General features: G+C 49.5%; 7 protein-coding genes across 7 annotated transcripts; 2 read left to right on the forward strand and 5 right to left on the reverse strand.

Annotated features, from left to right (window-relative positions):
• Window positions 1-949: 949 nt before the first annotated feature.
• On the forward strand, window positions 950-3,237 carry FIESC28_06663 (uncharacterized protein; the record flags this gene model as incomplete). Its single annotated transcript, XM_031160806.1, has 2 exons — window positions 950-2,065; window positions 2,113-3,237. 2 exons carry the CDS (start codon window positions 950-952, stop codon window positions 3,235-3,237), a joined length of 2,241 nt encoding a protein of 746 aa, XP_031015184.1.
• A 916-nt stretch (window positions 3,238-4,153) lies between these two features.
• Window positions 4,154-5,222, forward strand: FIESC28_06664 (uncharacterized protein; the record flags this gene model as incomplete). The annotated part of the gene is made up of 2 exons (XM_031160807.1): window positions 4,154-4,505; window positions 4,552-5,222. 2 exons carry the CDS (start codon window positions 4,154-4,156, stop codon window positions 5,220-5,222), a joined length of 1,023 nt encoding a protein of 340 aa, XP_031015185.1.
• A 679-nt stretch (window positions 5,223-5,901) lies between these two features.
• Window positions 5,902-7,217, reverse strand: FIESC28_06665 (uncharacterized protein; the record flags this gene model as incomplete). Its single annotated transcript, XM_031160808.1, has 2 exons — window positions 5,902-6,285; window positions 6,336-7,217. 2 exons carry the CDS (start codon window positions 7,215-7,217, stop codon window positions 5,902-5,904), a joined length of 1,266 nt encoding a protein of 421 aa, XP_031015186.1.
• A 978-nt stretch (window positions 7,218-8,195) lies between these two features.
• Window positions 8,196-9,367, reverse strand: FIESC28_06666 (uncharacterized protein; the record flags this gene model as incomplete). Its single annotated transcript, XM_031160809.1, has 3 exons — window positions 8,196-8,353; window positions 8,410-9,203; window positions 9,255-9,367. The coding sequence occupies 3 exons, from the start codon at window positions 9,365-9,367 to the stop codon at window positions 8,196-8,198; spliced, it is 1,065 nt and encodes a 354-aa protein (XP_031015187.1).
• Window positions 9,368-10,828: 1,461 nt separating this feature from the next.
• Window positions 10,829-12,309, reverse strand: FIESC28_06667 (uncharacterized protein; the record flags this gene model as incomplete). Its single annotated transcript, XM_031160810.1, has 4 exons — window positions 10,829-10,875; window positions 10,917-10,992; window positions 11,044-11,488; window positions 11,540-12,309. The coding sequence occupies 4 exons, from the start codon at window positions 12,307-12,309 to the stop codon at window positions 10,829-10,831; spliced, it is 1,338 nt and encodes a 445-aa protein (XP_031015188.1).
• A 520-nt stretch (window positions 12,310-12,829) lies between these two features.
• On the reverse strand, window positions 12,830-15,241 carry FIESC28_06668 (uncharacterized protein; the record flags this gene model as incomplete). Its single annotated transcript, XM_031160811.1, has 1 exon — window positions 12,830-15,241. The coding sequence occupies one exon, from the start codon at window positions 15,239-15,241 to the stop codon at window positions 12,830-12,832; it is 2,412 nt and encodes an 803-aa protein (XP_031015189.1).
• An 811-nt stretch (window positions 15,242-16,052) lies between these two features.
• On the reverse strand, window positions 16,053-20,024 carry FIESC28_06669 (uncharacterized protein; the record flags this gene model as incomplete). The annotated part of the gene is made up of 4 exons (XM_031160812.1): window positions 16,053-16,146; window positions 16,202-16,272; window positions 16,365-16,508; window positions 16,560-20,024. The coding sequence occupies 4 exons, from the start codon at window positions 20,022-20,024 to the stop codon at window positions 16,053-16,055; spliced, it is 3,774 nt and encodes a 1,257-aa protein (XP_031015190.1).
• Window positions 20,025-20,710: the final 686 nt, after the last annotated feature.

A 20,710-nucleotide genomic window follows, 5' to 3' on the forward strand; every position in this document is an offset into this window, starting at 1 on the left:
CTATGAAGCTTTCTGTCATTGGTTGGCTGACCAAGTGGACTAAGCGTTCGGGAAAAGGTCGGTGCGGAATTAGAAAGCACGGGCCAACTTCAAACTACAGTGCGTATACTTCCGACGACTTGGGCAGTACTGTGAAGAAGTCATCACGTGGTCTCCTTCGTGGGTCGAGATCTGGCTCCACAGCACGGCTCCGACTCGCAAGAGAGAGTTGCTTGCTCATGTTTTTTTTTTTTCAGACGCTTTCATTGCGCTTACAAGACTGTCTTGGACATCCTCACCTTTGTTCTCGTGGTGCCTGGGGTTATGCCACCAGTGAGCACGCACGAGCACATGCCAGAGTCTTTTGGGCGTGTGCTCCACTGTGCTCTGTACTCCGTGTGCTTGAGCTGAGGTGCCGACCGGGGGCTCCAAATTTGAACACGCCAACACGCCAAGCAGCGCTTAGCGAGACCTCCCCCATACTGTCACTGTTACGGCAACCTCTCTTCAACTCACTCCACGGCCTCCAGCCCTCTGAGAATCATCGCTAGCGACCCAAAACCCTATTCCGACATCGCGAATAACCTCGTGCTTGGTGAGTTAAGCACCCTCTTGGCCGTCGCTGGCCCGACTCGCCTCTTGACCCCTGTCCCGCCGTACAACGGGGTCATCGCCGATCGTCTATCTTCATAGCCAAAACCTGTTCCCAGCCACGAGCTCATGATTTTTCTTGTTCACCAGCAACGTCAAGCCACACTGAAGTGTTGATTCTTTGTGTGTGTTTTATCAAATCTGCAACCTCTCTACAACTGTCGGTTGTCCAGCAACGCCTCAGCCTCTCACCCGTCGGTGGAGTGACATCGATCCCCTGGGCGCGAGCGACACGTTTCTCTTCCATATCCGGCATCTATATTTAAATATCCCGAAATTGCGTCTCTCGGCCGCAAGCTGCTGAATAGAATCTATCCTCATGACCGCAGTCGCAAACCCACCGAACTTTCCCAACTCGAGAACAGCATGGGGCACTATTAACGGAAATCATCAAATGAATTCAGAAGAAGGCCGAGGTGGTATTGGCATGTTCGCGCCGCGCAAGGGTCTTACTCGGTCCAACTCGTCATCATCTGTCTCTTCAACTTCCTCGAATTCTTCCGCTACCACAGTTGCCTCAAACGGATCCCACGCCAATGGCACTCCTTTGTCTTCGACTACAGATCTGAGCCAATGGTCAGCTAACGGCGCCCCTCGAAAACGACCCCAACCGAAAAACCCCTGGCCTCCAGGGAAAGGGGAGTTCCAACAACAGGATATGTCACGACTGCCTCAAGGCAGAGGCCAGGGCATGATGGCGGCACACGGACCTGTGCAAGCCGGTCCTGGTCAAGTTCAGATGACAGCCCAAGGCATGATGCGCCCTATGCCAGGTGAACAAGTTCCCTCTGGCCAACCAGTTTTATATCTATTATCTTTGAACGGCACATTCGAACGAAAAACGATCGCCGTTCCATTTGCCCCCGAAACTCTCCGAATCGGTCGACAAACAAATCAAAAGACAGTTCCGACACCAACCAACGGTTTCTTTGACAGTAAAGTGCTGTCCAGGCAACACGCTGAGATCTATGCGGAACGAAACGGCAAAATCTACATCCGTGATGTCAAGTCTTCAAACGGCACTTTCGTTAATGGGACCCGTCTATCTCAAGAAAACCGCGAATCTGAACCCCACGAACTACAGACTTCTGATCATCTTGAACTCGGTATCGACATTGTTAGCGAGGACCAGAAAACTGTTGTTCATCACAAAGTGGCCGCCAAGGTGGAGCATGCCGGGTTCATGAGCGCTTCAAGCAACGTTATGGATATGAACTTTGGCGATTTAGATCCTGCCAACGGTGCCATGATGATGCCTTCTGGATCGATGCAGATGCGGGGCCGTACAAACAGTAACGCTTCCGCGGCCAGCAATGGCCGAATGATGCCTAATGGCGTTGGAGGAGTAATGAACATGCAGGCTAACGGCATGCCACAACAACGACCTTTCTTTCTCACCCCTGTTGCCACCGATCAGATTTTGAAGCGACTTGCTGTATGTTTGAATCCACATCCCTCCAAAACTCGATACTAATTTCTTAGAACGAAATGCGCAATGCTCGACTCCAGGCTCAGGACCTTGGACGGACTAACCAGTTCGTCCATACACTATTATCCAAGGATGACCTTAAGGATCTCGAAAAGCCCGAGGGTCTTGAGCACCCTAAGACGGTGCCCATGATGAACGGGATGCCCGTCCCCTTCCGGGCTGATCCCAAAGCGCGATTCTCAGATCCTCCTGCACCACCTCCACAGCAACCTCTTCCTGAGAAGCCCGATGTCCCCTCTCTCAAGCGTGGCCCAACTGAGCGGCCCAAGTCGGGACCTCCCAACTCGCCTGTCCGCCCTGACAATCTCAGCCAAATTGTTCAGCTCACCGAAGCGTTGAACAACGCCAAGCGTGATATTGATGCCCAAACCGCCCGTATGCTCGAACTGGAAGAGATGTTACAGAAGGAGAGAATCGCCAGAGAGGAGGCAGAGGAGTTGGCTAAACGACTGGAGGAATCGGCTACTGTACACATGAACGGATCGGCCGTGCCTGGAGAATTGGAACCATCAGTTGAAGTGTCTGAGGTTTCAGAAGATGACAAGACTGTTATCGATGATACCGAAACCGAGGCTGCTGAAGAGACAACCCCTGCTGTTGACCCAGCACAAGAAACAGCCGCCGCCCTTCAAAGCCGAATTGACCTGATGGAGACCCAGATGCGAGACATGAAGGAGCAGATGGAGGAGTGGAAGCAGCGATGCGAGACGGTAGAGTCTGAACGCGATGCCGACAGAAAGACACTGGCTGAGATGGTCGTTCAACTACGTGCTGAGGAGGCACGCCGAGAAGCAGCAGAAGAGAAGGCCCGATCGCGTTCAAGAAAGCGAGACGCAGATACCAATGGCGTTATTGCTGGGTCACCCACAGATTCCATTGTTTCTAAGGGCCCCACTGGACATGTTGTCGAGCCGGTTGTCAACGATGACGCGCCAGATGCACCAACGTTATCGCGGGCCAGTACCATCACACCAGCGAATAGTGGTGTGCGAGGTCAGGATCAGCGTCTCCAAGCCGCACTACCATATGCCTCTATGATTGGTGTTGTTCTGTTTGGCATGGGCTTGATGGCGTATATCAACGGGTGGCAATCTGAGCCTCCGCGCCCCGAGCAATAAATAAGTTGTGGATGTACAAGAAGGGCGGGCCTGTATGAGGAGGAAGAACTGGGGTATATGATGGGTTGTTGTTAAAAGGGGATCACGACATTATATCTTTCGTCTTGGAAGATTTGTAACTTTCATGAGCGGTATTTCATAATTCATGGTGCGGCTATCGATTTGGCCCATCAACGATGAGACGATACGAGAACCAGACATGGACATATCCGATCCGAAACACATTTTTTTTCCTTTGTTTACCGTACTATATATCAACTTCCTTTGTACCAACGGTTAACAGACAACAGCTTGGCATACGAAGCCTCTCTGGTAGGGCTACAACTACAAGCCTGGTTCTAGTCAGACTTGCGGATACGGCGTTTTTCTTTTGTAAACTTTTTCTTCTCGGCAATATCTTGATATCTTTGATACATGGGGGCTTGCATCACAAAGGGATAGCGTGTATTACGAGCAGTGGGCTGGAGCTCCCGAGACAGCGTATAAGTCTTTTTGCATATTTAATTTACTCGCCTGAATATATTGGCTCTAGTTTAAGCACAAGTCCTTGGATCCAATTGTGTACTTATTTTGGTGTCTATCGTAGGAATGATGGCGTGTTGTCCAGCCACTGAGACACTTGTGAAGCATCACCCACTTAGAGTTGAAGAGTCACGTACGTCATTGTACAGTGTTTTGACCTTTTTCGGATCCGAGGTTTCTGTTTGTCTCGGATTTGCTTTTTCTTCCCCAGGATCACGGCACACAATGGTCCACCTGCAGTATTGACGCTAACCACTTTTCGTATTCAGAGCGGAAGACTATTGGCGTCTAAGTTGTTGAGCATATTGGAGATGATGCCGTTTTTACCGTCAAGTTATGTATAAAGTAGTCGTGATTTCTTACAAAGGACTATTGTCTCTCGTCTTTGTCAACCATGGTTTCCCTCACTGAAGTCCAGCAAACTAACGCCTCGGCAGCTACCAAGCTCCCAGAAGGTCTCGTCGCTGTCTTTGCAGGCGCAACAGCAGGTATCGGCGAGACAGCCTTGAAAGACTTCGCTAAATACACTCTTCGGCCTAAGATCTATTTTATAGGTCGGTCTCAGGAGGCAGCCGATCGACTTCTGGTTGAGTTGAAAGAACTCAACCCTGAGGGGAGCTATGTCTTTATCAAGAAGGATATGAGCTTGTTGAAGAACGTGGACGAGGTGTGTCGGGACATCAAGAGTAAGGAGAGTGTTTTGAATGTGCTGTTTATGAGTCAGGGGACACTGAGGATTGGTGTTGGTACGTTGCTTGCTCAAGTGTTCAGATGTTATACTTACACATATAGACACTGAAGAGGGACTCCCTCTAGTCACGGGTCTCGCACACTACTCCCGCGTCCGTCTAACACTCAACCTCCTCCCACTCCTCAGAAAGGCCCCTTCTTTACGAAGAGTAATAACCGTCTTCGCCGGCACGAAAGAAGGCAAGCTCTTCGCCGACGATATAGCAGGACGCAACATCCCATTCACCAGCATCCACAACTCCCGCGGCCACTTGTGCACCGCCATCACTCTCTCACTTGAAGCTCTGGCCCGTCAAGCACCCGAAGTATCGTTCATCCACAACTTCCCCGGTTCAGTCGACACAGATCTTATCCGGCCTGGGGATGGAATCATGATGCATGTTATGAAGTACTGGTTCAAGATCAGTATGACTGCTATGAGAAAGTGGCTTCCTAAGGAGGAGTGTGGTGAGCGGCATGCTTGGCTGTGTGTAAGTGGGAGATATCCTGATAAGCAGGTTCAGAGTGAGAATGGTATTGGGAGTGAAGAGGTGGCAATTGGTGTTAATGGCAGTAGGGGAAGTGGTGTTTATAGTGTTGATTGGGACGGGGAGAGTGCTTCGGATGAAGTTGTCAAGTTATTGGAAGAGTATCGAAAGGAGGATATGGTTGATAAAGTCTGGAAAGACTTGGAGACGGAGTTTGTCAGAATTACAGGAGCCGTATCGATCTAAAGTTAAGAGTTCTAGGTGTTAGGTAGAACAAGGAATATTTAGCAGCCAACCTTGGCATGTTTTACATGGCCCACCAATGCCAATTGACCCCATGCCCTCACTAAAGTTCTATTTATGCTTGGTACCTTGAAAGAAGGTTAATCCTGTGAACAAGGATAACCTGCGAGTTTAACTCTAGTATCGTTTGGTTCAACGTTCGGCTCAACCGGAAGACAGAATCAGGAGACTCCTACAGGATCCATCGCGAATGTCACTCTTTACGGCAATTCACCATCCAAAAAGTCCGAGTTTATAACTGCCGTGCAGAAGAATGGATGATGACGAGACTGAGGTTGTGCCGTTGCCGAAATGGCCGTGACTTTCTATGGAGGTTGCGATGACAGGTACCTGTGTTCCTACTGGTCCTCATTGTAGCTGTGATCTTGACTGGACTGGGGCTAAAACGGTATGATCAAAGTCATGATAATCGTATGCTTCATGTTCGTATGCTACCAATCCCTGATTTACGGTACAGATATGTAATGAGATGACTCCCAATGTACTCCAATGGCCGCACTTTGTTCTGATTGTCGCCATTATCAGTGCCGCCTTGCCTTATTCACTCCTGAAACGCCCAAGACTAATTTTGTTGCCGCCATAATGCTCGCTCTTTTAAACATCGCAAGTTGTTCCTCCTCACTTAAGCTGTCTCAAAAGATGATCCCTTTCTCTTGATTTCCTTCTCGGGGTCGACACCTCGCTCCCACTCTTCCCTCTCTCGCTTCATGTCTCTCTTGCACCAGTGAATGGTAATGATACCCCAGACCACTGCCCACAGGAAGGGGACAGCCCATGCAACACCGTAGGCACCAGTAGCCGGAACCTGGGGAATGACGGAGATAACGGTCAGGGGAACGGCGAGTACGAGTGCAGGAACGGACCAGAACCAGGATTGCTTGTGAACCATCTCTCGGAAGCGAGGACTGGCCTTGTATCGGGCAGCTAAAGCCTCCCGATAGGGTCGGCCACCGAGGGCATTAACCGCGATAACATCCTCGATGAAGTAATAGGCACCTGGTAGAACCTGGTGAATGATTAGCATAGGAACAGTTACTTCTATGTATATGGACATACCTTTTCACCCTTGGCAGTGGAGCTGATTCGGAAGGGTGCAGGCCAGTTCATCTGGTGATAAAGAGTAATCAGGAAGAGTGTACCGCCGTAACAGTACAGGATCGCCGGAGCAGGCATGCACAGAACCCTCAACCACACATTATGCGGAGCGCTGCCAATGATAAATAATGCCGTGACGACGAAGATAGTAAGGGTGGACGAGTACGTCAGCATATCGAAGCACCACCGATGATTCGTTCCCAGGGGTCGATAGAACCTGTCCACCTTGATCAATCGGAGGGTACGGAGAGCGAACTCGAGATACGTGGGGCCACCCCAGATGGTCGTCACAACAGCAAAGATAATCCAGCCTTCGACATCGCCAGCGTACTTCATGCCGTAGTATAGAGCGATCGGAACGGCGGATGCGTCGACGAAGACGAGGAATGCAAAGAAGAAAAGTCTCCAACGCTTCCAGCCATGATGCCAAGTAAACGGAAGCTGCGGTAGTAGTTGGGGGTTTTCGTCGTAGTACTCTAAGAGAGTTGTTGCTCGTCGTCGATATTCTTTTTGAGTAGCTGCTCGAGAATCGTAGTATGCTTCAGCCTCGGGGCGTTGGGCATATGACAAGCTTCGTCGAGGTGCATCAGAGCTCCTTCTAGGAATTTCCGAAGTTCGCCTACCCTCAGATGTTCGTCGGGGTAGCTCTGCAAAAGCTGAATCGAGAGGTTCACGCGGTGATGTTGGTGATGTAGAATCCTCAGGAATGTTGAAGCGCACGCGATCAGTAGAAGATTGGTGAGACTGTGATGGACGAGTAACGCCGGGTGCTCCGGCCGGTTCTTGTGATGAGAGAGCAGAGTCAGATAAGGGAGCAAGACTGCCCCGTCGTACTTCAGGCATGGTGAAGTAGTGTTGTTGATTTGTTTATGATGTTTGAGTGATGGTGATACAAATGGAGAATGGAAGTGAAAAGAAGAGGAATGAGCTGGGTCGTAGTAAGAGACGGGACGAAGATGGACTAGACTAGAGCGGACAGTTCAGTTCGTTCTAGGAAGAATATGGAAATTGGCCCATCTAAGTGGCAAGGTTTAAGCTAATTGTTAGATGGAGGGGATATGTATTTAAGAAAGAAGGGTGTAACAGCAACAGAGAGCAATGAGAATGATAGCCTGATTGTGAGACTGACGTGCACTATTTGGATGAATGTAACAGTGGAAGGGTTCAATGGTGGGTGGTTTAGTGTTATCAATTATCATTCCAGGGGTATGTGACCACTAATCGTTTGAATTTGATAGGGACCTATCGTGCCTGTGATTGAAGCATGACGTTAAAGGATCCATCGGGAACAAGAGGTTTTTCGAGGTGCTCTTTCCCCTTTGGCCAAGGACGCAGCCAAGATTCTGTCAACGCTTGCCAAGCGACGTCATCAACGGGAGTTTATGTGGGTCTGTTTTCGGAGCAGGAACAGGGGAGGAGCGATGACTTCACTGATCGTCAAAAAGCTCCGCTTACTAGCAGAAAGCATCATGATCCCCTAATTTTAGAGCCAAGAAGATTCACAATCAGAACGTAAGCTTAACAAAGAGGTTAAATTTATGGATGACTTGCGTTTCACATGCCATAATGATCGGAGTATTGACATAATTTGTGTAAGACGGTTAGAAACTGCTGCGAAAGATTATATCCATTGTATCCGTAGCTTCAGTTCTAATACACTGACTAGGCTCCACTACGTCTTCACACGGATACGAGACATATAAAGAAGGGCATAGAAAAGATCTTTAATCGTTCTCGTATCGCTAACCACAGAGAAAAAACAGGCAGTAACAAAATGTGAATGACATGCAAAAGGATCGTCTCTCATCCCTGACAATTACATCAGACCTCAGATTCATGCGACTCCCTCTTAGATACCCTTGTATATTTCCCCGGCTTGGCATTAGATCCCCTGCCTTGAGCAAAGCAATTCTCTGTCTCGGGCCATTCACTCGGTCGAAGATAATAAGGGTCTCTCTTCTTCATCGACAACATTCCGACTGCAGGTTATGTTAGCTTACATCAATCATAGTATAGTGTAGGTGAGTATACTTACTAAAGTCAAACGGATCGGCGATATACATAAACCATTGTCGCTTGTGAATCCACCCAGGACCCATACGCTCCGTCTTACCATCAAAGTCAAGATACTGCCTTTGATCATAAGGTAGAAACCGTCCTGGGTGAATGATGTTGAGCCAGTAGGTATACAGAGCTACCGGGATGCCTTCCAGTACGTAGAAAGGCCACTCGCGCTTCATGAGAGCATTGCTATTATCCTCGCCGCTTGAAAGGATGTCCCGAAGCTCAAAAGTCTCAACAGCGCGGAAGACGCAGCGAATAATAATAAGCATCGATGTGCCATAAAGCATAATGAACAACGTTCGAACGTTGGGAGGCAGCATATTGGCCCGCGAACAACGGTGATGAAGAATACCGACCAGCGCAATGAAGCCGAGCTCGATTACACCTTGGAGAATAACGGCGACAGCCATGAAAGTCGCACCAGAACTTAGACGGTCACTATCTTGTCGGCCATTACCTGCTGCGATCCATGATGCACCAATAGCAGTAAGAACCTCAACCAATGAGCCGAGAAAGACAAATATGTAAACCACGCGGTTCGGGTTGATGATGGAGTGCATGGGTAGATAGTGCATAAGACGTCCGAGGGTGTTGTACTCGGCAGCCGAGTAAATTGGTGGTGCGAGGTAGATGAAGATGGTCGATATCATGTACAATGGCAGACTGTCTGGTTGTCGTACTGAAATGGCACGGAAAACCCAACCGATGGTGAAGAATAGACCAGCGTAAAACATGAAGAATGTCACCCTCCAGAACTTGTATCGGCTATGATGGAGTTAGTATATGCATTCCATGAAGGACTATGGGATAATTCACCTGTTCTGTACAGCGTGTCCCATCATTGATACACCAATTATCACAGCAGCAACAATTGGGAGTATTTTGTTGGCATCGTAGCCGTAGAGATTGTCCTTGGTCGGATTCGCCATAGTGGTAATAGATAAGAGCAACGCTTTGGTGATGACCTAGAACTCAACTCACTCCCAAGATCTCCTCTTATATAAATACTGCTATCCTTTATAACAGTTACCTCCGTCATATCTTTACATCGATCGTGGCCTGCATCTTCAACATGGCGCAGCCACAGTCAGGTAAGCTTCAACTCACTAGCAGCCCTACAGCGCTACAAATCTACAGTTTGAGTTAGACTTGGCGATTGTCCCTGGCTTAGCGAGTCACAAAGCGTCGCTTATTGGCTACGTCTCTAACAGGGGAAATCTAAGTGCTCACTGCTGAAAACCGACAGCGGCACATAGACACTATTTCCAGTATAGTTCTGGCTGTGTATGGTCTTGGATATGAGACTTGTCCGAGGCATAGTTTGAGGATTGTCTGTCTCTCAGCGCTCAAGGTTGCCTTTTTTGTACAGATTCCCTATGGATCTGCAGTGGAACTGAGTGTCAGAGTCAAATGAAGACGGAGCAAGCAAGATTACTTGTCATTGTCCACACAACTTTGCCGCCGACAGTTATTACGAATTTTATGACAGTTCTGGATAGAACAGACACAGCTATGATACTGCGAATTCATTTAAGGACACCTCTTGGTGTTTCTACTCGCTTGGTATTGGAGACTGGCCGAGCTACATACCCTAAACCTGGCATTCTGGGCGTCCAAAAGTTAAAGTCACTATAAAATCTTATCTGTCAACTACGCTGCTTTAAATGACAAGCGACAAGCGCAGTACGATATCGAGGACATGCAATCGAAAGGATGATTTGACAAAACACAGACCAAAAGGAAACAATTGCTGAAGAATTGATCGTTAGGTGCAAAAAGCAAAAGGTAGCTCCCCCGGGAAGGCTCGAACTTCCGATCTCCCGATTGTCTATGAATAACAGTCGGACGCTTTAGCCAACTAAGCCACAGGGGATAGGCTAATTGATACTCTAGGCCGCGACATTTCCGTATAACTAGATCTACACGCCTGCATTCTACAGAACAATAATCTTTTACTCCCTCCTCTGCTCGCCTATCTATCTCTCAATGTTATTCTTTTGACAAATAGCACTCTGAAGGGCTGTTTTCCATATGAAACAGCTTAAAGTATCGGTTAATAATGTTTTACTTCGCCTTTGTCTGTATCTAGGAAGGCAGAGACTTATTGGTTTCTTGGTTGGATTTAAATTGAGAATCAGGAGTATTAATATGATAATCAGAATTTTCCTCTTTTATGTTCTGTAAAAACCCAGAATTGCAGTCATGGAGATCCGATACTTCGGAATAAAAAGACAAGATTGGGTATTGGTGTTCTTGGGCGAGTTGAATAGTATCATAATCATAAGTCATCATCGTTTTCCAACTCCTCTACTACCTCCCCCGTTTCTGATAAAGCAAGATATGGCCAAGATCCAGTAGTAAGTTCCAGTTGTGACATGCGAGTTTGTATCTTACGCAGAAATCCAGAGTCTTTTCCACCCACAGAATGTAGTACGTGCTGCAATGAATTAAGTATATCTCCTGCACCGACAAGCATACCGTCTCCATGGGCAGAAAACGGTGTGCAGGCAACAATATCAAGCATTGCGTCCGCTAAACGAAACACCTTGAGTTCCTAGTACAAAATGTTAGACTATGCTGAACTTGAAGTTAATGGCCTACTTACGATGCCATATCCATGTGTCTTGATGGCTGCGTTCGTCACCATTGAAAAAAGTTCAAGCATCTTATGTCCAATCTTGACAGGTAAAAACAGAGAGAAAGCTTCATCGTCTGGGTAGCAAGACATAGCAAAGTGGCGAGCGGTGTACTCCCATAGGATGAGTCTGATCCACTGGCGCGTGACGAACAGGTCGACTCTTTGAGCTTCACGAGCAACGTGGTCGTGTGAGTCAAGACATAACGCGGCTTGGTAAGATACTAATTTTTGCCTTTCGAGTGGCTGCTGGTTAGACGAGATTGTTGTCAGGTTACTCTCGAGATAGGCGAATAGTCGTGTTAGTGATACGAAGGCTTGTAGGCGGCGCTCGTCGGCCATGTCGTCTTGGGTATCCGGGAAGACGTCGATGACTTGAAGAACTGCCTGCAGGCCATGTTGAGCAGAATATGTTCTAGAACAGCACGTCAGTATGAATAATATTCTTCTTGGTTGGTGTTCATACCTTTCAGTTATGAGTACAAGCCAGTATATACGCAGCCGGAGTGACTGCTCCGGCTTACTCAAATGGTTATAGGTTTCAGGATAACCAAGCTGCATAAACTGAACCTGCGTAACGGCCTCTCTCAGAAACAAACCAGCAGTACGTAGTTTATTCCCATTGGAGTGGTAAACATGAAGAAAGAATGGTATCAGTGCAGAAGGAATACTGTGACTCTCACGATAGTCATAGAGCTCTCGTAATTGCAGGCATTCGGTAGCGAATTGGAGAGATGACGTGGTGTTCCGTGGCCCAGCATGCTCAGGGAGTCGAAGTTGGGCGATAGTAGCGGCGCATAATGCTGCTGCTAGAGCGTGAGACTCGTAATCGTCATTGTTCTGGGTAATTTTGTTGAGAACATCCTCAGGGTTGATGACTATCCATATTGACGATACTACCCGTTTGGAGATGTCAAGGATGCGGCGGTATTCAGGAAGTGGTATTCGATAAGGCGGTAGAGGTAAAGGTCCGGAAATCTCGGTTTCATTTTGGGTGGTAATTTGAGCGGCGGAAGAAGAAGGTTGATTGTTCTTGATGCTCTCTTGGAATCTCTCGACCTTCTCTCTGGTGGTTGTTCTCACTCCACCCTTTGGTCCACGTTTCTTCCTTGTCCTTAGAGCCGTGCATTCGATGCCCCTTAGACGACATTCATGACAAGGCTTTCCTTCTTCACATTTCACACGTCGTAATGCGCATCCATCGCATGGATTCGCGTTTCTAAGCCTCGTGGTCATGATGAGTCAGTTTGAGTTGAGGTCAGGAAGTGACGATGTCGGGATTGAGTTTGCCCCACTTGCCACATCGTCTCAGCTGTTTGTTAGTAACGTTTTCTCGTATATCGACTATTTGACCTTGCATTGCAATTAGAAATGGAGTCTCTTCACATGAGATTACAGTTTGCTCTTTGTGCTAATTCTTACTATTATTGCTACAAGAGCTTCATGTTCTCATGTGATATCGGGTAGGTAGTCTTACAGCACGGGCATCATGTCCATAAGATCGTTCTCTTAGACTTATACCAAGGTGTATGGCAGGGTAAAAGACACTGCCTCTGAGTTTAAGCCCCACGAGCTTTCATTATTGTCATGTATATTATTGGTCTGCTATTGCCATGGACCTGTTCCCGATATCCTGCTATTCTCATTTTCCGGACTAGGTTGCATTGAGTTGGGTCTCATGGCCAGCCATGAATGTGACCTGGAGAGAATGTCGCTTCCGCAAAACAACTCTCATTCTCTCAAAGAGACAGATCTATCAATCAGAAGTTGTCTGATATCGACTATCAGCCATAAGTAGCTCCATCACAGGTCCAAGCAATTCCTCATCCAAGCCCAAACTCATCAACCGTCCGACCTTCACCGCCGTGGGCTGAGCAGCCTTGACAACTCCCCAGAGCTTCTCCTTGGTCCACATATCCATCTGATAATCCAGAATAAGATCTTGAATGCGCTTCAATGGGTCAAGTACACTCAGCTGTGGGTTGTCGCCCAGGCTGATGACCACATCTCCTGACCCAGACGGGAGAGACGGGAACTCGACTACAAGACCAGGGATGTTGGGATACTCGTCGATTCTTGTCTTGACGTCGAGAGAGCTGTCGTTGAATTCGTTGCGCTTGAAAGCTTCGAACTTCTTGGGAATTTCGGCGATGGAGACGAACTTGATCGTCCATTTTTTGCCCTCTGGATTGAACTTAAGTTCGCCCTTGTCTTGGCCGTACTCAAACTTCCAGCCACTGCTGGTATCTGTTTCTTGCTTATCGGAACTCTCATCGACGAGAGTGAACTGACCGTTCTTACCAACCACGACGAGAACCTCTAGGTGCTCAGGATTGTCGCCTCCATTCTTGGGAGAGAGGTTGGCATCAAGAGGAACGATAGCACCCTCGCGAGCAAGAACGGGTAAACCCTTGATGTTTCTGAACATCTTGACATCGCGATCTCCATCGTAAATGATTCCGCTGAGTACGTCAACATGGCGACCAGGAGGTACCCATACATCGACCGCGCCATGGTTCGTCCTCTTATCGCGTGGCTTCACGATTGGCGCAACCACGAGCTGCGACCCAAAGTGATACTGGTTCGGCTTGCCATAAGCTTCATCCCTCTCTGGATACTTCCAGTACAGAGGCTGTACGACTGGCTCATCATGATGCGTAGAGTCCAGATTCGCAACGTAGAGATAAGGAACCAGGCGATGACGGAACCGAAGGAAGGTTTTCATAACCTCTGCGAACTCAGGACGGTACAACCAGGGCTCTTTAGATGTGAACAAACCCATCTGCGAGTGAAGCCGCATAATAGGCGAGAAAACACCATACTGCACCCAGCGAGTAGCAAGCTCATCATCACGGTAACCTCCCATATGACCACCGATGTCATGACTCCACCATCCGTAACCAATGTTGGATGCAGTAGCTGTGAACTCGGGCTGGAACTCGAGAGACTCCCATGTCATGATGCTATCGCCCGAGAAACCGACAGGGTAGCGATGACTACCTGGTCCTCCGAAGCGAGAGAAGATGATGGCTTTATCGACTCCGTTTTGCTTCTGGTGATCCAGGAAATGATAGTGGTTAAGAAGCCATAGGGGATCGAGACCACGTACACGGCTGTACGGACCTTGTTGCCAGTCAATCCACCAAAAATCACATCCATCGTTCTCAAGGCTACGATGAAGCGTGTTGAGGTACGAGTGCATGAACTTTGGATCGACGGGGTTGAAAAGAATCGGCGCCTTGGCAGAAGTATCATGACCCAAGTCCTTGGCCATATCCTCATACTGATCCTCGTGGTGATGAACACCACCGTGCGGATGGTCATTCAGTGTCACCTTGAGCTTCTTATCATGCAACGCCTTTGTAAAAGCCTTTGGATCCTTGAAGAGCTCTTTGTTCCACGTATATCCCGTCCAGCCAGCGTGAGGAATATGATCACCGTGCACTTGATGCCAGTCCATATCAATGACCGCAACAGACAACGGGACATTCTCGGCCTCAAACTTATCCATGAGCTTCAAATACTCCTCGTCAGTGTAAGGATAGTATCGACTCCACCAGTTGCCCAAAGCCCAGCGCGGAAGAGCAGGTTGTTTGCCAGAAATGGCGAAGAAGGCTTTCATAGCAGCCTTGTAGTCGTACCCATAGGAGAAGAGATATCCATCAATGCGATCACCCTCTCGTCTCGGCGCCGCAAACCCAGAAGACGGGTCGAAAAGCATAGACTCGCTATCGTCAAGGACCGAGTATCCAGCCCTGGAAAGGATACCAGGTTCGAGCTCACAACGCCCATTGACCTCATCCAGCGTTCTCGCTGTACCTCCAAGATTCTGAGGCGTCTCTCCATATCGCCAGTCAGCACCCCAGAGGGTGTTTTTGTTGGTAAAGCTAACGACAAGGCCATAGCGATCGAAACGTTTCTTGTTGTAAGTAACGTGGAAAGAATCCGCTCTAATTTCAAGCTGATCGTTTGTATCGGAGACTGTGAATTTTGGCGTAGGGAATTCGCGGTTGAGAGCGAATGTTGATGGGCGATCTTCAAAGACACCATCTTCAGCCCATTCATAGCGAAGAACGAGATCGTTGATCAGCGTGAAGCGCCATTGAGGCCCGGATACGATTGAATCCTTGTTCGCAACGGGTTTGCTGGAGATTTTGTAATCCTCCATTTTGTTGAATTATCACAATTAAGCCCTGACTTGAAGGTGTTGATGACGATGTGATGTACAAGCTGCGGGGTTTTATACTGCCCAGAGGTTTATAAGATCTTGTACGACTCCAAGCCCTTGAGCTTTGGAAATGTTGAGATATGAGAGAATTGTTGTGAGGGAATAAGTAAAGTACAGCAGAGACATGCATACAAATACATCGCTCATCCATCACTCACACCTACGGTCAACGTCATTCCGTCTCAGTCAGATGCATGAGTCTCCGCTCTTGGGAGAATTATTCGGCACAATTGGCCATTGGTGAAGAGCTGATGCAGCAACAAAGCCAAGCGGTTAGACGGAGCCTGTAGTTTTGATTTCTGCATCAAAGCTATTAAGGTTTACACCATTTAAACGCCCGAGCTCCAATGCTTATCGCTCGTGTCCAAGGCGTCAAGAGTTACAGCATGAATCTATGGACCAATGGATGGCCCATCTATATAACATCACCACAGAACTGTATAGTAGTTGACAGATTCAAATTGAACCAGGGTATCGTCAATTCTTCTCGACAATGTCGTACATACTTGTATGACTCCCGCATATCCACTCCACGCCATCTCTTTTCCTCCTATATGCCAAGTATCGACGGTCTAAACACCTCCATCCATTCTACCTGCGATATCCTATGACTCTTGTCGATGATGTTGTATGTGATATAAAAGCAAGAAGCAGAATTGCAGCTCTGCAGGAAGCTGCGGGTATTACACAGAACTAAAAAGTAAAGTCACAACACAACAGGAAGCGAAATGAAACCGTATGTCATGCCTCTTTAGTTGTACTGCTGCTGGTCGAATTGTTGCTGCTCATAGTGATGTTCACTGCCCAGCTTTGGCGACTTGACGTCCGTAATGGACCTCAAAATCCTGCATTCGGTCAGTACGGTCGATCACTTCGTAGCCAAATATAAGATGTACTCACTGCAAGTTGCGATCCCTCATTTCCCTATCGAGGGTATCCATTTGCTTAGCTGTGAGCCTAGCCTTACTTATCTATAAACCAGACATGTTAGCCCTGTGCTGACCAAAACGTCGCATGATTTGGATAGGATCGGGGGAGTGCATCATGCAGGGGCTTTCCGCACCGAAGCAAGTGCTACTGAGGAATGGTCATCAATCTCCTCACCTTCTGCCGCGTTTTCCTTGGCAGCAGCGTCGTCGTCGCCCTCCTCTGCGTTGGCAAATCGGCTGGCTGAGAGTCCCTTTGGCTTGGCAACAGCAGCGTTGGCCTATCACTGTAAGTAAGTGTATTCATAAGAATTTGCGCCGTGAAAACATACCTTGGCCTCTGCGATCTCGGCATCCTTCACCTTGAGCTGGGCCTCGAGGACCTCGACCTTCTTCTCACTGTCCTCAACCTTGGCTACGGTCTCGTCCAGCTTAGCCTGGAGCTCCTTAGCCTTGGTGTTGGCCTCTTCAACAAGCGCGGTCATGCTATCGCTGAGATCTTGGTAGTCTGCAGTGGCAGTCTTCTTGCCCGCCTCGGCCTCAGCCTTGAAAGCCTCAAGATCCTTCTGAACAAGGTTGAGGTCGTCTGTCAGGCTTGTGACCTGTCCCTGAGCGGTTACCAGGTTACCCCTGGTAGCCTCAAGCTCATTCTGCAATGCCTTGGCCTCAGCATCAGCACTGGCCAGAGCATCCTCGTGGAACTTCTTGGCTGTGGCAAGCTCCCTCTTGAGAGCATCGGCCTCGGCAGTGTCGGGCTTGGAGTTCTTCGCATCCTCAAGCTCAGCAAGAGCAGTGAATCGCTCGGTCTTCTCCTGTGCGTAGAGCTGGGAAAGCTCCTCGACTTCCTGCTGAGACTTCTCAAGAGCCTCTTGGGCAGCCTTCAGGGCAGTCTCAAGCTCAGCGTTGGAGGCAGCCTGTTGGGCAAGCTTGTCCTCCAAGTGGCTGTTGTTGTTCCTGTGCTCAGCCATCATATCCTCGATGGCCTTGGTGTGGACATTCGTCAACTCCTCGAGCTCCTTCTTGGCGTCACCACCCTCCTGCTTCATGCGCTCGATAACCTCGCCGTTGAAGGCCAGAAGCTTCTCGACCTCATCAGCATGCTCCTTCTCAAGCTCGAAGCGAGCCATCTCGATGGCCTCCAAATTGGACTCGCGGGCCTTCTCAACTTCTTCCTTGGCGGTTTGAAGCTCAGCCTTGAGTGTGGCCAACTGCTCGTCATGCTGGTTATCACCAGCCTTCTTAGCCTGTTCCAACTCGGCTCTCAAGGTCGCCAGCTCGGCTTCCAAAGACTGCTTAGCGGCGTCCCTGGTAGCCTCGAGCTCAGCCTTAAGACTGGCGATCTCAGCAGCGTGGGCATCATTGCCAGCAGACTTGGCAGCATCGATCCCGGCTTGGGCCTTGGCCAAAGCCTCAGCATGCTCCTTGTCACTTGCCTCCTTTTCAGCCTCAAGCTTGGCCTTCAGAGACTGCAACTCAGCAGCATGAGAACTCTCGCCAGATTCTCTAGCGCTGTCAAGCTCCGACATAAGCTTAGCGATCTCCGTAGCATGCGTAGTCTCGCCAGCATCCTTGGCAGAGGCCAATTGACTCTGGTGGCTAGCGACCAGCTTCTCTTTGTCCTCCTCATACTCCTTCTTCATGGCCTCCAGGACGCTAGCATGGGCAGCCTTAAGCGACTCAATTTCCTCAGTGTGGGTGTTGGCACCCTCAGACTTGAGCACCTCGAGTTGCTTAGCATGGTTCTCCTTCAGAGAATCGATCTCAGCGATATGAGCATCATGGTCTCCGGAAGCAGAGTTCTTTGAAGCCTCAAGTTCCTCAGCATGACTGGCACGGAGGGCATCGAGGTTCTTTTGGTACTCGGCTTCCTTCTCCTCCAGAGCGGCAACAGCGGTGGCGTGCTCAGCCTTAGCAGCCTCAAGAGCCTTACCATGGCCTTCGGCAGCCTCTGAGGAGGAAGTCTGGAGCTCGCTGTGCTGAGCCTCAAGCTCCTCGTACTTACGCTTGAAGAAGGCATCTCCTCGGAGAGATTCAATCTCAGTCTCATAATCCTTAGAGATGTTCTTCATGCGCTCCTCGTGCATCTCCTTGACCTTGGCGATCTCATCTTCCTTCTCGGCCAGAGACTTCTGGGCTTCTTCGGCGGCAGCCTTGAGAGATGCTGCTTCCTCTTGAGCCTGAACGAGGTCCTCCTTGGCGCTCGCGAGCTCAGACTCCTTCTCGGATAAGCTAGACTGAAGTTGGGTAATCTGACTGTTCAAAGAATCAATCTCAGACTTGGCAGTCTGGGCATCATTGTCAGCAGCTTCGAGCTTCGCCTTAGACTCAGCAACCTCGACCTCGAGAGATGAGATCTTGGTCTTGTGCTCCTCTTGCTCGATCTTGAGCTTGTCATCGCTGGCAGACTCCAGGGCAGACTGGGAGGAGGTCAACTCGTCAATCTTCTTCTGAAGTTCGGCAGTTGCAGCTTCATGGCCGGCCTTGAGATCAGCCAAAGCAGTCTCGTGAGAAGAAGAATCAGCCTGGTCCTTGTCGAGGCTCTCCTTGTGCTTAGCCTCAATGGCCTCGATGGCGGAAGCCTTCTCAGCTTCGAGCGAGGTCTTGAGCTCCTCGATCTTGGTAGCGTGCTCCTCAATGGCCTTCTGAAGTGCTTCTTGGCTAGAGCTGAGCTTCTCCTCGTTCTCAGCCTGGGCGGACTCAAGCTGCTTCTTGAGCGAATCGAGCTCGGTCTCACTGGCCTCCTTAGCGCTAACAGCGGCATCCAAATCAACTCGGAGCTTCGCAAGATCACCCTCCGCGGCCTGAAGCTTCTCATTCGCTTCAGTCACCTGGCTTTCGAGAGCAGCAATGGCGGCTTCGTGCTCGGACTTTAGAGTAGCCATGGCCTCATCGTTGTCCTGGGCAGGCTTGTCATCCGCACCGGTGGAGGCAGACTCCTTGCCGATCTTCTCGGTAAGCTCTGCAATCTTCTCCTCCGAGGTCTTGACTTCCGCCTTGAGAGTCTCGATTTCGCTCTCACCTTCCGCCAACTTGGCCTTGAGTGCCTCGATTTCCTTGGTAGCCTCCGCAGAAGGAGCAGGTCGGGCCGTTGTTCGAGATGCTGCAGTCAAAGATCCAGAGGTAGAAAGTCGCTTGCTTGCAGTAGGCGTCGCACCCGTTGTTCGAGTAGCAGTTGTTCGCGTCGCAGAGGCACTAGGAGTGGCCGCGGTTCGGCTAGTGGTGGTGCTGGTTCGAGGAGCAGCGGTCGTCGTAGACGCAGGTCGTCGAGTGGCAGTTGTCGAACCGGTAGCTCCCACGGTTCTCTTCTCAGCAGTCTTGGCTGGGCTAGACGCGATAGAGCTCGCTCTACGAGCAGAAGCAATGGAGGAGGTGGTCGACTTCCTGTCATCTTCGCTAGCGCTCATGCTGGGACGGCTTCGGTGGCTCGACATAGAGGTTGCAGTCGGGGGACGGCGAACAGTCGAACCAGGGGGGCGAGTTGGGGGCTTGCTCAGACCTCCAGGGGCACGAGTGCTCGAGGCGGTGGTGGGCTTGGCCGTCGAAGAGGAAGCCGTAGCTCCAGGTCGACGGGTAGCAGTCGCAGAGGCCGAGCCAGGCTGCTTGAGAGCTGGCTTCGCTCCGGGGCTCTCCTTTGCCTTCTCCTTCACTGGTGTATCGGGAGACGAAGGAGTCGCAGGAGTCGCCGCTGCCTGAGGGCTCTCGGGCTCGGGCTCAGGCTCGGTGTGGGTAGCAGCATCTGACTGGGAAGCGACAGCTTCGTCATGCTGAACGACGTCGAAGCTCTCGGTTTCAGACATTTTCGCGAGGTTGAATTGGTATTAAAAGTAGTATACTGAGAGCGGTAGCGTTAGCAAAGCCAAAAGCCACCAGCCAGAGACGGGTTGAATTGAGTTTATAAAAGAAGTCGCACGAAAGTTTCTGGATCAGTCGTTTCGCAACGAAGCTCGACTGTTATTCCAAAACGATCGAGAGACAGTAGAATGAATCGCCACAAGCTATGGCAAGGGTATGAGCTGATAGGGACCGTGTTAATCTTACCTTGGGGTGGTCTCCTTTTTATCCAGCAAAACTACACTTTGCCGGTAGCTCCTAATCTAGATAACAAGGAGCAGGGAATAAAATTGATAGATAGAAATAAGGAACGTGAGGAAGAAAGCTTGCAATGAAGCAGACAAAGAAGACTACAAAGACTCCTTTTACTTTCGATATCCGCTAGCTTCCAAGAGAGAGGAGAAGTAGTAATGGAAGTAAAAAGGGTGGAAAGGAAGTGGAAAAGAAAGCTGAGCTGTCTTGTCGATGGATAGGACGGGATATTAGATTGCGGATGGATATGGTATGGATACGTACCTGACTTAGGTCTGGGGCGGTCATCCATGTCCATCACCTTGCCTTGCCTTGTGATCCATTAATCCCAAGCTGTTCCTCCCATTTCCATGGCTTGGAAGCTCCAAGTGGAGCATCACTGACCACTAACGTTGCTCAG

This window comes from Fusarium coffeatum (genome assembly GCF_003316985.1).
Source record: "Fusarium coffeatum strain FIESC_28 chromosome Unknown BRIP53273_contig_142, whole genome shotgun sequence".
Classification (NCBI taxonomy): domain Eukaryota; kingdom Fungi; phylum Ascomycota; class Sordariomycetes; order Hypocreales; family Nectriaceae; genus Fusarium; species Fusarium coffeatum.